Source organism: Oncorhynchus kisutch, unplaced genomic scaffold (genome assembly GCF_002021735.2).
Source record: "Oncorhynchus kisutch isolate 150728-3 unplaced genomic scaffold, Okis_V2 Okis02a-Okis13b_hom, whole genome shotgun sequence".
In the NCBI taxonomy this organism is placed as follows: Eukaryota; Metazoa; Chordata; class Actinopteri; order Salmoniformes; family Salmonidae; genus Oncorhynchus; species Oncorhynchus kisutch.
In genome coordinates, this window is record NW_022261979.1 from 7,819,227 (window position 1) to 7,833,002 (window position 13,776).

Sequence of the window (13,776 nt, forward strand, 5' to 3'; positions counted from 1 at the left end):
CCCTGAAGCTATGACAACAGAGTCCCTGTCCATCTTCCCCCCTGAAGCTATGACAACAGAGTCCCTGTCCATCTCCCCCCTGAAGCTATGACAACAGAGTCCCTGTCCATCTCCCCCTGAAGCTATGACAACAGAGTCCCTGTCCATCTCCCCCCTGAAGCTATGACAACAGAGTCCCTGTCCATCTTCCCCCCTGAAGCTATGACAACAGAGTCCCTGTCCATCTTCCCCCTGAAGCTATGACAACAGAGTCCCTGTCCATCTTCCCCCCCCCCTGAAGCTATGACAACAGAGTCCCTGTCCATCTTCCCCCCCTGAAGCTATGCCCTCCGATGGTGGAATGAGCTTCCCCTGAAGCTATGACAACAGAGTCCCTGTCCATCTTCCCCCCCTGAAGCTATGCCCTCCGATGGTGGAATGAGCTTCCCCTGAAGCTATGACAACAGAGTCCCTGTCCATCTTCCCCCTGAAGCTATGACAACAGAGTCCCTGTCCATCTTCCCCCCCTGAAGCTATGCCCTCCGATGGTGGAATGAGCTTCCCCTGAAGCTATGACAACAGAGTCCCTGTTCATCTTCCCCCCCCTGAAGCTATGACAACAGAGTCCCTGTCCATCTTCCCCCCTGAAGCTATGACAACAGAGTCCCTGTTCATCTTCCCCCCCTGAAGCTATGCCCTCCGATGGTGGAATGAGCTTCCCCTGAAGCTATGACAACAGAGTCCCTGTCCATCTTCCCCCCCTGAAGCTATGCCCTCCGATGGTGGAATGAGCTTCCCCTGAAGCTATGACAACAGAGTCCCTGTCCATCTTCCCCCCCTGAAGCTATGTCCTCCGATGGTGGAATGAGCTTCCCCTGAAGCTATGACAACAGAGTCCCTGTCCATCTTCCCCCCCTGAAGCTATGCCCTCCGATGGTGGAATGAGCTTCCCCTGAAGCTATGACAACAGAGTCCCTGTTCATCTTCCCCCCCTGAAGCTATGCCCTCCGATGGTGGAATGAGCTTCCCCTGAAGCTATGACAACAGAGTCCCTGTCCATCTTCCCCCCCTGAAGCTATGCCCTCTGATGGTGGAATGAGCTTCCCCTGAAGCTATGACAACAGAGTCCCTGTTCATCTTCCCGCCTGAAGCTATGACAACAGAGTCCCTGTCCATCTTCCCCCCCTGAAGCTATGCCCTCCGATGGTGGAATGAGCTTCCCCTGAAGCTATGACAACAGAGTCCCTGTCCATCTTCCCCCCTGAAGCTATGCCCTCCGATGGTGGAATGAGCTTCCCCTGAAGCTATGACAACAGAGTCCCTGTCCATCTTCCCCCCCTGAAGCTATGCCCTCCGATGGTGGAATGAGCTTCCCCTGAAGCTATGACAACAGAGTCCCTGTCCATCTTCCCCCCCTGAAGCTATGCCCTCCGATGGTGGAATGAGCTTCCCCTGAAGCTATGACAACAGAGTCCCTGTCCATCTTCCCCCCCTGAAGCTATGCCCTCCGATGGTGGAATGAGCTTCCCCTGAAGCTATGACAACAGAGTCCCTGTCCATCTTCCCCCCCTGAAGCTATGCCCTCCGATGGTGGAATGAGCTTCCCCTGAAGCTATGACAACAGAGTCCCTGTCCATCTTCCCCCCCTGAAGCTATGCCCTCTGATGGTGGAATGAGCTTCCCCTGAAGCTATGCCCTCTGATGGTGGAATGAGCTCCCCCTGAAGCTATGACAACAGAGTCCCTGTTCATCTCCCCCCCTGAAGCTATGCCCTCCGATGGTGGAATGAGCTTCCCCTGAAACTATGACATCAGAGTCCCTGTCCATCTTCCCGCCTGAAGCTATGACAACAGAGTCCCTGTCCATCTTCTCCCCCTGAAGCTAGGACAACAGAGTCCCTGTCCATCTCCCCCCTGAAGCTATCACAACAGAGTCCCTGTTCATCTTCCCCCCTGAAGCTATGACAACAGAGTCCCTGTCCATCTTCCCCCTGAAGCTATGACAACAGAGTCGCTGTTCATCTTCCCCCCCTGAAGCTATGACAACAGAGTCCCTGTCCATCTTCCCCCCCTGAAGCTATGACAACAGAGTCCCTGTCCATCTCCCCCCTGAAGCTATGACAACAGAGTCCCTGTCCATCTTCCCCCTGAAGCTAGGACAACAGAGTCCCTGTCCATCTTCCCCCTGAAGCTATCACAACAGAGTCCCTGTCCATCTTCCCCCTGAAGCTATGACAACAGAGTCCCTGTTCATCTTCCCCCTGAAGCTAGGACAACAGAGTCCCTGTCCATCTTCTGGAAACCATACAGTGCCTTGCGAAAGTATTCGGCCCCCTTGAACTTTGCGACCTTTTGCCACATTTCAGGCTTCAAACATAAAGATATAAAACTGTATTTTTTGTGAAGAATCAACAACAAGTGGGACACAATCATGAAGTTTTTTTTTAACAAATCAAAAACTGAAAAATTGGGCGTGCAAAATTATTGTGCTCCTGGTAGCGTTGTGCTCCTGGTAGCGTTGTGCTCCTAGTCGCGTTGTGCTCCTGGTAGCGTTGTGCTCCTGGTAGCGTTGTGTTCCTGGTAGCGTTGTGCTCCTGGTAGCGTTGTGCTCCTAGTCGCGTTGTGCTCCTGGTAGCGTTGTGCTCCTGGTAGCGTTGTGCTCCTGGTAGCGTTATGCTCCTAATAGTGTTGTGCTCCTGGTAGCGTTGTGCTCCTGGTAGCATTGTGCTCCTGGTAGCGTTGTGCTCCTGGTAGCATTGTGTTCCTGGTAGCGTTGTGCTCCTGGTGGCGTTGTGCTCCTAGTAGCGTTGTGCTCCTGGTAGCATTGTGCTCCTGGTAGCGTTGTGCTCCTAGTAACGTTGTGCTCCTAGTAGCGTTGTGCTCCTTGTAGCGTTGTGCTCCTGGTAGCGTTGTGCTCCTGGTAGCGTTGTGCTCCTGGTAGCGTTGTGCTCCTAGTAGCGATGTGCTCCTAGTAGCGTTGTGCTCCTTATAGTGTTGTGCTCCTAATAGCGTTGTGCTCCTTATAGCGTTGTGCTCCTTATAGCGTTGTGCTCCTAATAGCGTTGTGCTCCTAATAGCGTTGTGCTCCTAATAGCGTTGTGCTCCTAATAGCGTTGTGCTCCTAATAGCGTTGTGCTCCTTATAGCGTTGTGCTCCTTATAGCGTTGTGCTCCTAGTAGCGATGTGCTCCTGGTAGCATTGTGCTCCTGGTAGCGTTGTGCTCCTAGTAGCGTTGTGCTCCTAGTAGCGTTGTGCTCCTGGTAGCGTTGTGCTCCTAGTAACGTTGTGCTCCTAGTAGCGTTGTGCTCCTAGTAGCGTTGTGCTCCTAGTAGTGTTGTGCTCCTAGTAGCGTTGTGCTCCTTATAGCGTTGTGCTCCTGGTAGCGTTGTGCTCCTGGTAGCGTTGTGCTCCTGGTAGCGTTGTGCTCCTAGTAGCGTTGTGCTCCTGGTAGCGTTGTGCTCCTGGGGAAGCTATATTTCATAGCCTGTCAGGGCCAGTGCATAGCGGGCATGGCTCTAAAATCTGATGGATGAATGCCACCTCAGATGAGATGCCCGCTGGCCACCAGCTTTCAGGTTCAGTACAGATGTGACCAGATGTCTCTGGAACATGGACAGCATCTGTAATAACCCCCTATTTCCCTATATAGCGCACTACATTAGGCCAGGACCCATATTGCTCTGGTCAAAAAGTAGTGCACTATATAGGGAATAGATGCACCCATGGGCTACATTTGAAATGGCACCCTATTCCCTATATAGCGCACTACTTAGCGCTCACCGCTTTGGGGCTGTAGTGGGTTAGGCTGATGTTGTGATGGATGGATGCTATCTCCATTATGATGCTAACTGACGGCCAGACAGAGCAGCTACCTCCATTATGATGCCAACAGAGTGCCAGACAGAGCAACTGAGGGCCAGACAGAGCAGCTATCTCCATTAAGATGCTAACTGAGTGCCAGACAGAGCAACTGAGGGCCAGACAGAGCAGCTTTCTCCATTAAGATGCTAACTGAGTGCCAGACAGAGCAGCTACCTCCATTATGATGCCAACAGAGTGCCAGACAGAGCAACTGAGGGCCAGACAGAGCAGCTTTCTCCATTAAGATGCTAACAGAGTGCCAGACAGAGCAACTGAGGGCCAGACAGAGCAGCTATTTCCATTATGATCCTAACAGAGCGCCAGACAGAGCAACTGAGGGCCAGACAGAGCAGCTATCTCCATTATGATGCCAACAGAGTGCCAGACAGAGCAGCTACCTCCATTATGATGCCAACAGAGTGCCAGACAGAGCAGCTATCTCCATTATGATGCCAACAGAGTGCCAGACAGAGCAGCTATTTCCATTATGATCCTAACAGAGCGCCAGACAGAGCAACTGAGGGCCAGACAGAGCAGCTATTTCCATTATGATGCCAAAAGAGTGCCAGACAGAGCAGCTATCTCCATTATGATCCTAACAGAGCGCCAGACAGAGCAACTGAGGGCCAGACAGAGCAGCTATTTCCATTATGATGCCAACAGAGTGCCAGACATCTCCATTAAGATGCCAACAGAGTGCCAGACAGGGGTACAGATGGCCCAGGAACATGAGCAGAATCCTGAAATGACACTTACTGTGGGCAACAGTAAGTAAGTCCCGTCTGACCCAGAATGGCCAATAGAGAGAACATTCCAGACTCAGCCGGCTGTCTGTACCACTTGGGAAGAAGCCATGGGATTGTGCTCCCACATTGGCCAATTCAGTTCGTTTTGGGTAAAGAAAAAGACTGTATAATCTATAGGAATGAAGTGAAAAATTTCTTTAATTGAGGAGTATTCTCGCAAATAAAAAATAGAAACGTCATCTAGTCTCAAGGTAAGAAATATTGTCATTTTCAAATACAATCTGTTTTAGAGTTGTGGTCAATTTGCAGTGAACAAATTATTAGAACTATGTTCAGTCAGGGGAGAGGGACCAAACGATCTGTTTAAATTCAGTCAGGGGGGAGAGGGACCAAACGATCTGTTTAAATTCAGTCAGGGGGGGGGGGGACCAAACGATCTGTTTAAATTCAGTCAGGGGGGGGAGGGACTAAACGATCTGTTTAAATTCAGTCAGGGGGGGGGGGGGACCAAACGATCTGTTTAAATTCAGTCAGGGGGGGGAGGGACTAAACGATCTGTTTAAATTCAGTCAGGGGAGAGGGACTAAACGATCTGTTTAAATTCAGTCAGGGGAGAGGGACCAAACGATCTGTTTAAATTCAGTCAGGGGAGAGGGACTAAACGATCTGTTTAAATTCAGTCAGGGGGGAGGGACCAAACGATCTGTTTAAATTCAGTCAGGGGGGAGGGACCAAACGATCTGTTTAAATTCAGTCAGGGGGGAGGGACCAAACGATCTGTTTAAATTCAGTCATAGGAATGTCTTCACTCCAGCAGAATCAATAAAAACCAATAACCCAACAGGTCACTGCAGATATCACCCGGGATAAACCTGGGATAAACCTGGGATATCACCCGGGATAAACCTGGGATATCACCCGGGATAAACCTGGGATATCACCCGGGATAAACCTGGGATAAACCTGGGATAAACCTGGGATATCACCCGGGATATCACCCGGGATAAACCTGGGATAAACCTGGGATATCACCCGGGATAAACCTGGGATATCACCCGGGATAAACCTGGGATATCACCCGGGATAAACCTGGGATAAACCTGGGATATCACCCGGGATAAACCTGGGATAAACCTGGGATATCACCCGGGATAAACCTGGGATATCACCCGGGATAAACCTGGGATATCACCCGGGATAAACCTGGGATATCACCCGGGATAAACCTGGGATATCACCCGGGATAAACTAACAAGCATCACTGTGCTCTGCTGAGCAAACAGCTTCCCTGACAACAGATGATGATGATGATGATGATGATGATGGCATAATGGTTGTGGATACAGTGAGTAAAACTAGTAAACAGGCTTAATGAGATGCGTTGATCGTTAGACAGTCACACACACACACAGAGGGAGAAATATGCTGCTCGTTACTATAGAAACTGATTGTCGTGGAGGAAGACAGGAACTTGTAAAGACCACCCTTTCTCAGGACAGACAATACATCCTGTATAATCTGACAGAATGGGGATAATGCACCAGATGTCAGCCGGGTGATTATTACATAGCTCCACATCTACGGTATGTACTTAATAGACATACAGGGATAATCTGACAGAATGGGGATAATGGACCAGATGTCAGCCGGGTGATTATTACATAGCTCCACATCTACGGTATGTACATGATAGACATACAGGGATAATCTGACAGAATGGGGATAATGCACCAGATGTCAGCCGGGTGATTATTACATAGCTCCACATCTACGGTATGTACTTAATAGACATACAGGGATAATCTGACAGAATGGGGATAATGCACCACATGTCAGCTGGGTGATTATTACATAGCTCCACATCTACGGTATGTACATGATAGACATACAGGGATAATCTGACAGAATGGGGTAATGTACCAGATGTCAGCTGGGTGATTATTACATAGCTCCACATCTACGGTATGTACATGATAGGCATACAGGGATAAAAAGGATAATTTGTTAGGTGGAAGATTACTTGACTACATGGACCGTTATGGACACACTGTAAAACAACATACAGTATGTTGGGACAGGTACTGCTATAACAGGGAACGATGCTCTAGTGTGTTGGGACAGATACTGCTATAACACGGATTGATGCTCTAGTGTGTTGGGACAGGTACTGCTATAACAGGGAATGATGCTGTAGTGTGTTGGGACAGATACTGCTATAACAGGGAATGAAGCTCTAGTCCGCAGGCCTGGGCAACTCCAGTCCCCGGGGACCTGATTGGTCCTAGCAAACACAACTGATTTAAACGAATTACATTCTAAACTGAAGATCAGAATCAGTTGATTATTGGAGTCAGGTGTGTTAGCTGGGACAAAATGTGACACCAATCAGGACCGTAGTTTCCCATGGCCTGCTTGTGTTAACCTCCATGCCAGTAGAGGGCAGGCTGGAGCCCCAGATCAAACCAAGCTAACAGAGGAGAGGCTGGAGCCCCAGGTCAAACCAAGCTAACAGAGGAGAGGCTGTGGAGCCCCAGGTCAAACCAAGCTAACAGAGGAGAGGCTGGAGCCCCAGGTCAAACCAAGCTAACAGAGAGGAGGCTGGAGCCCCAGATCAAACCAAGCTAACAGAGGAGAGACTGTGGAGCCCCAGGCCCCAGACATGGGACAAGTCTACAACATATCTGGGATCAAGCTATAACAGATCAGGGTCCAGGCTATAACAGATCTGGGTCCAGGCTATAACAGATCAGGGTCCAGGCTATAACAGATCAGGGTCCAGGCTATAACAGATCTGGGTCCAGGCTATAACAGATCTGGGACCAGGCTATAACAGATCTGGGACCAGGCTATAACAGATCTGGGACCAGGCTATAACAGATCTGGGTCCAGGCTATAACAGATCTGGGACCAGGCTATAACAGATCTGGGTCCAGGCTATAACAGATCTGGGACCAGGCTATAACAGATCTGGGACCAGGCTATAACAGATCTGGGACCAGGCTATAACAGATCTGGGACCAGGCTATAACAGATCTGGGACCACACTAGAACAGACCTAGGACCAGTCTAGAGCTAAGCGAACTGTAACTACATGTATCCTATTGGCCCTGTTGTCAGCATTATTTATTTATTTATTTTATTTCACCTTTATTTAACCAGGTAGGCAAGTTGAGAACACCTTTATTTAACCAGGTAGGCTAGTTGAGAACACCTTTATTTAACCAGGTAGGCAAGTTGAGAACACCTTTATTTAACCAGGTAGGCTAGTTGAGAACACCTTTATTTAACCAGGTAGGCAAGTTGAGAACACCTTTATTTAACCAGGTAGGCAAGTTGAGAACACCTTTATTTAACCAGGTAGGCAAGTTGAGAACACCTTTATTTAACCAGGTAGGCTAGTTGAGAACAAGTTCTCATTTACAATTGCGACCTGGCCAAGATAAAGCAAAGCAGTTCGACAGATAAAACGACACAGAGTTACACATGGAGTAAAAACAAACATACAGTCAATAATGCAGTATAAACAAGTCTATATACAATGTGAGCAAATGAGGTGAGAAGGGAGGTAAAGGCAAAAAAAGGCCATGATGGCAAAGTAAATACAATATAGCAAGTAAAATACTGGAATGGTAGTTTTGCAATGGAAGAATGTGCAAAGTAGAAATAAAAAAATAATGGGGTGCAAAGGAGCAAAATAAATAAATAAATACAAATTAAATACAGTTGGGAAAGAGGTAGTTGTTTGGGCTAAATTATAGGTGGGCTATGTACAGGTGCAGTAATCTGTGAGCTGCTCTGACAGTTGGTGCTTAAAGCTAGTGAGGGAGATAAGTGTTTCCAGTTTCAGAGATTTTTGTAGTTCGTTCCAGTCATTGGCAGCAGAGAACTGGAAGGAGAGGCGGCCAAAGAAAGAATTGGTCTTGGGGGTGACTAGAGAGATATACCTGCTGGAGCGTGTGCTACAGGTGGGAGATGCTATGGTGACCAGCGAGCTGAGATAAGGGGGGACTTTACCTAGCAGGGTCTTGTAGATGACATGGAGCCAGTGGGTTTGGCGACGAGTATGAAGCGAGGGCCAGCCAACGAGAGCGTACAGGTCGCAATGGTGGGTAGTATATGGGGCTTTGGTGATAAAACGGATTGCACTGTGATAGACTGCATCCAATTTGTTGAGTAGGGTATTGGAGGCTATTTTGTAAATGACATCGCCAAAGTCGAGGATTGGTAGGATGGTCAGTTTTACAAGGGTATGTTTGGCAGCATGAGTGAAGGATGCTTTGTTGCGAAATAGGAAGCCAATTCTAGATTTAACTTTGGATTGGAGATGTTTGATATGGGTCTGGAAGGAGAGTTTACAGTCTAACCAGACACCTAAGTATTTGTAGTTGTCCACGTATTCTAAGTCAGAGCCGTCCAGAGTAGTGATGTTGGACAGGCGGGTAGGTGCAGGTAGCGATCGGTTGAAGAGCATGCATTTAGTTTTACTTGTATTTAAGAGCAATTGGAGGCCACGGAAGGAGAGTTGTATGGCATAGAAGCTTGCCATATGGTTATGGTGAATTATAGAATAGAGTATTTGTTCATTAACCTCTCTCCAGTTTCATTCTGACAGGTTAGAGGACATCATTAACCTCTCTCCAGTTTCATCCTGACAGGTTAGAGGACATCATTAACCTCTCTCCAGTTTCATTCTGACAGGTTAGAAGACATCATTAACCTCTCTCCAGTTTCAGCCTGACAGGTTTGAGGACATCATTAACCTCTCTCCAGTTTCATCCTGACAGGTTAGAGGACATCATTAACCTCTCTCCAGTTTCATCCTGACAGGTTAGAGGACATCATTAACCTCTCTCCAGTTTCAGCCTGACAGGTTAGAGGACATCATTAACCTCTCTCCAGTTTCATCCTGACAGGTTAGAGGACGTCATTAACCTCTCTCCAGTTTCAGCCTGACAGGTTAGAGGACATCATTAACCTCTCTCCAGATTCATTCTGACAGGTTAGAGGACATCATTAACCTCTCTCCAGTTTCATCCTGACAGGTTAGAGGACATCATTAACCGCTCTCCAGTTTAATCCTGACAGGTTAGAGGACATCATTAACCTCTCTCCAGTTTCATCCTGACAGGTTAGAGGACATCATTAACCTCTCTCCAGTTTTAGCCTGACAGGTTTTCTGTTTAGCTATAAGCACATTGTGCACATTCCAGGTAGTATTTTTTGCAGTTGTTCACCGCAAATAATCAGTTCTCACAATGCTTGGAGAAGTCTGGAAAGTTCTCAAAAACCCTATTATGACTGTAGCAATCTTCCTATAGTGGCTACAATAGGATGCTAACAGGGACTGTAGCAATCTTCCTATAGCGGCTACAATAGGATGCTAAAAGGGACTGTAGCAATCTTCCTATAGCGACTACAATAGGATGCTAACAGGGACTGTAGCAATCTTCCTATAGCGACTACAATAGGATGCTAACAGGGACTGTAGCAATCTTCCTATAGCGGCTACAATAGGATGCTAACAGGGACTGTACACAGTGTGACTGCAATAGAACTCCACCAGGGACTGAACACAGTGTAACTACAATAGGACTCCACCAGGGACTGTATCAGCCCTAACAGACGATTGGTTTGATCGGCCTTTTCTTACCCGAGTCCAGCCAGGTCCGACACAAGGTTCCCCAAGGCAGCAGCTGCAGAGAGAGAAGAGAGGGAGGTCATGGTTCTGCCCGGGTGAAGGACTGGTTGATGACGTCAAGAGGTCGTTGTATGCTCCAATGAGATCCATTCAAACACAAACACAGGAGTGGAGCAGGCTGTAGCAGTAGCTGTGTCTCTGACTCATCATTAAACAGCAGGCTGTGTCCCTGACTCGTCATTAGACAGCAGGCTGTGTCCCTGACTCGTCATTAGACAGCAGGCTGTGTCTCTGACTCATCATTAGACAGCAGGCCGTGTCTCTGACTCAACATTAAACAGCAGGCTGTGTCTCTGACTCCTCATTAGACAGCAGGCTGTGTCTCTGACTCGCCATTAGACAGCAGGCTGTGTCTCTGACTCATCATTAGACAGTAGGCTGTGTCTCTGACTCATCATTAGACAGTAGGCTGTGTCTCTGACTCATCATTAGACAGCAGGCTGTGTCTCTGACTCATCATTAGACAGCAGGCCGTGTCTCTGACTCAACATTAAACAGCAGGCTGTGTCTCTGACTCGCCATTAGACAGCAGGCTGTGTCTCTGACTCGCCATTAGACAGCAGGCTGTGTCTCTGACTCATCATTAGACAGTAGGCTGTGTCTCTGACTCATCATTAGACAGTAGGCTGTGTCTCTGACTCGTCATTAGACAGCAGGCTGTGTCTCTGACTCATCATTAGACAGCAGGCTGTGTCTCTGACTCATCATTAGACAGTAGCTGTGTCTCTGACTCGTCATTAGACAGAATGCACCTGAACTAATAGAGAGAAAATCATGGTAAATGAGATGCGACAGAGCCAAATGTGAATTACCGTACAGCTGGTTTGTTAATGGATTTCATCTGCTCTTCCTGCTCGTTCGATGCTGAAAACAGTTTATTTACACTTGTGTCTGTCCAGAGACTGAGACAGACAGAATCACGGCCCACAGGACTGATGTGTTTTAACTGTGACTGACGTGCCTGGAACAATCATTGATCTGAATGTCATGGCAACGCAGGGTCGTTCTGGAGTCATGTAGGCTGCGAGGGACAAGGGGTCTGTTTAATGTTAACAGATACCCATGTTAACACATCAATCTATGTATTTCAATATCAAACACACAAACGAATCACTGAACGTCACATTAGAACGGCCCATAACAAAAATGCTGTGTTGAAGATTTAGAACCAACAAAGGATCTAGAACCTTAAAAGGTTTCTTCGGCTGTCCCCATAGGAGAACCATTTGAAGAACCCTTTTTTGTTTCCTGGCAGAACCCTTTTGGTTCCAGGTAGAATTTTTTAAAGTTCCATGTAGTACCCTTTATACAGAAGGTTCTACATGGAACCCAAAATAGTTCTATGTGGTTCCAGGTTTCTACCTGTAACCAAACATGGTTCTCCTATGGGGACAACCGAAGAACACATTTGGAACCCTTTTTTCTCAGGGTGCAGATACAGTAGTCTGAATCTAAAACTACATTGTGAAGATAGTGAATCTTGATTGGAGGAGAGAGAGAGAGAGAGAGAGAGAGAGAGACAGAGACAGAGACAGAGACAGAGACAGAGACAGAGACAGAGACAGAGACAGAGACAGAGACAGAGAGAGACAGAGACAGAGACAGAGACAGAGAGAGAGACAGAGAGACAGAGAGACAGAGAGAGAGACAGAGAGACAGAGAGAGAGAGAGAGAGAGAGAGGGGGAGAGAGAGAGAGAGAGAGACAGAGAGAGAGAGAGAGAGAGAGAGAGACAGAGACAGAGACAGAGACAGAGACAGAGACAGAGACAGAGACAGAGACAGAGAGAGACAGAGAGAGAGAGAGACAGAGAGAGAGAGAGAGAGACAGAGAGAGAGAGAGAGAGAGAGAGAGAGAGAGAGAGAGAGAGAGAGAGAGAGAGAGACAGAGAGAGAGAGAGAGAAAGAGAGACAGAGAGAGAGAGAGACAGAGAGAGAGAGAGAGAGAGAGAGAGAGAGAGAGAGAGAGAGAGAGCAGGACCAATGTAATTACAACCGTTTCAAGGTCAGCTGTCTGTAACTTATTTCAGCCTCAGGGTTCAGTCCCAAATGGCACCCTATTCCCTGTATAGTGCACTACTTATAACCAGGGCCCATAGGGTAGTGCACTACTTATAACCAGGGCCCATAGGGTAGTGCACTACTTAAGGAACAGGGTTCTATGTGGGATGCAGTCCCAGGCTGTAGCAGTACTGTAGCAGGGTTCTATGTGGGATGCAGTCCCAGGCTGTAGCAGTACTGTAGCAGGGTTCTATGTGGGATGCAGTCCCAGGCTGTAGCAGTACTGTAGCAGGGTTCTATGTGGGATGCAGTCCCAGGCTGTAGCAGTACTGTAGCAGGGTTCTATGTGGGATGCAGTCCCAGGCTGTAGCAGTACTGTAGCAGGGTTCTATGTGGGATGCAGTCCCAGGCTGTAGCAGTACTGTAGCAGGGTTCTATGTGGGATGCAGTCCCAGGCTGTAGCAGTACTGTAGCAGGGTTCTATGTGGGATGCAGTCCCAGGCTGTAGCAGTACTGTAGCAGGGTTCTATGTGGGATGCAGTCCCAGGCTGTAGCAGTACTGTAGCAGGGTTCTATGTGGGATGCAGTCCCAGGCTGTAGCAGTACTGTAGCAGGGTTCTATGTGGGATGCAGTCCCAGGCTGTAGCAGTACTGTAGCAGGGTTCTATGTGGGATGCAGTCCCAGGCTGTAGCAGTACTGTAGCAGGGTTCTATGTTGGATGCAGTCCCAGGCTGTAGCAGTACTGTAGCAGGGCTTCTGCAGGTTTTAGGCAGCCATCCAGAGAGAGAGGGAGAGAATGTGTACCAGACTTATTTAACAAGATCAGAGCCTAATAAAAGTCCAAAACAACATCCATCATATTGAACAATTGGACAGTGAGAAGTACAATAGGTTACATGACCAGCTGGAGTTTACATATAAAGCCTTCAACTTCAGGTTGGATTTGACTGATGATTCCAATTCATTTGTCAATTTAAAGCCGCAGACATGATTTATAATCCAATTTAGTATCCCCTGTGGACACTCAGAACTCCCCAAGAATCTTACTTCAGCATTTTGTTTCTCTGGTGTAGATGTTGTGCGGTATGTACAGTATCGTTAAGACTCTCTTAGATGTTTGTCTAACTGTTAGAAACACAGCAGGCTTGTTTCAGAAACACAGCAGTGAGGAAATACGATTACAGACAGACGGCAAAACTAGTGATATTCTCCTCCTTCATCCCCTCTGGTACTTTACATAACAGCGGGTGAAGAAACACTGTGTTCAAAGTGAAATTCGATCAAAAGTTGTTCTCTCTCCTTCTTTTCTTCTCTCCTCCTCAGATCAGCTGACACATCCATTTCCCTCCACTCAGATCAGCTGACACGTCCATTTCCCTCCACTCAGATCAGCTGACACATCCATTTCCCTCCACTCAGATCAGCTGACACGTCCATTTCCCTCCACTCAGATCAGCTGACACGTCCATTTCCCTCCACTCAGATCAGCTGAC

At 47.9% G+C, this 13,776-nt stretch overlaps 1 protein-coding gene across 1 annotated transcript in view; it reads right to left on the bottom strand.

Moving 5' to 3' along the window:
* The window catches only part of LOC116359297 (transmembrane protein 65), a 74,422-nt gene that overhangs the window by 15,428 nt on the left and 45,218 nt on the right, over positions 1-13,776 (bottom strand). Inside the window, exon 6 of the mRNA XM_031812076.1 lies at positions 10,236-10,278. Within this exon, the coding sequence (XP_031667936.1) occupies positions 10,236-10,278 (43 nt within the window). The remainder of the gene's footprint in view (positions 1-10,235; positions 10,279-13,776) is intronic.